The sequence below is a fragment of the Condylura cristata genome, unplaced genomic scaffold (assembly GCF_000260355.1).
Source record: "Condylura cristata isolate star-nosed mole 26May11 unplaced genomic scaffold, ConCri1.0 scaffold00034, whole genome shotgun sequence".
NCBI classification, from domain to species: domain Eukaryota; kingdom Metazoa; phylum Chordata; class Mammalia; order Eulipotyphla; family Talpidae; genus Condylura; species Condylura cristata.
The window spans coordinates 9600889-9601475 of record NW_004567135.1 but is presented as its reverse complement, the minus strand read 5'-3'; the positions used below and the strand labels follow the sequence as shown (position 1 = coordinate 9601475).

At 56.7% G+C, this 587-nt stretch overlaps 1 protein-coding gene across 1 annotated transcript in view; it reads right to left on the bottom strand.

Annotated features, from left to right (window-relative positions):
* CACNA2D4 (calcium channel, voltage-dependent, alpha 2/delta subunit 4) overlaps positions 1-587 on the bottom strand; it is a 92865-nt gene that overhangs the window by 57917 nt on the left and 34361 nt on the right. Inside the window, exon 23 of the mRNA XM_004692539.1 lies at positions 330-423. Within this exon, the coding sequence (XP_004692596.1) occupies positions 330-423 (94 nt within the window). The remainder of the gene's footprint in view (positions 1-329; positions 424-587) is intronic.

The following is a 587-nucleotide window of genomic DNA, read 5'->3' as shown; positions in this document are numbered from 1 at the left end:
GCCACCAGGGAGGGCCACAGAGAAGGGTTCTTAAGGCTACCATGGTGTAGGTGGGGGGTTTGGGGCTATGTTCCAGGGGATCCGCGTTAGGTATTTTCCCAGAGGGGAGAGAGGGGAGTCATATATGCTGTGGGTAGGAGCTTAGGCCCCCATTTTCACTTCCACCACATCACCCCACCCCCATAACTGTGCACCTCGGGCCACAGGTAGTAGGTGGTCTCCTGAACGGCCTGCCAGATAGTGGGAAGGACCCTGAACTCAGCTGTGGAAGTCTGGGGGGCTGGTACTCTCCAGACTACAGGGGCCCCGAGCCATGCACAGGCACCTACTCAGACATGTTGAGAGCCAGCGCTGTCCAGTATGCCTCCATGGGGGCGGTCACCACGGCGTCGAACAGCACCTCCCGCACCAGCTCCTCGTCGCCTGGGACAGAGATGGAGGGTCACCACTTCCGCCATGATTTGAACACAGCTCACCTGCTCTTTCGAGACCCCTGAAGCTCAGGAACAAAATGCATCTCATGAACATACAGCTGAACATGTGAAATCATGGGGGTCAGTTTGAGGAAGTCACTTCATCTTTGTTTC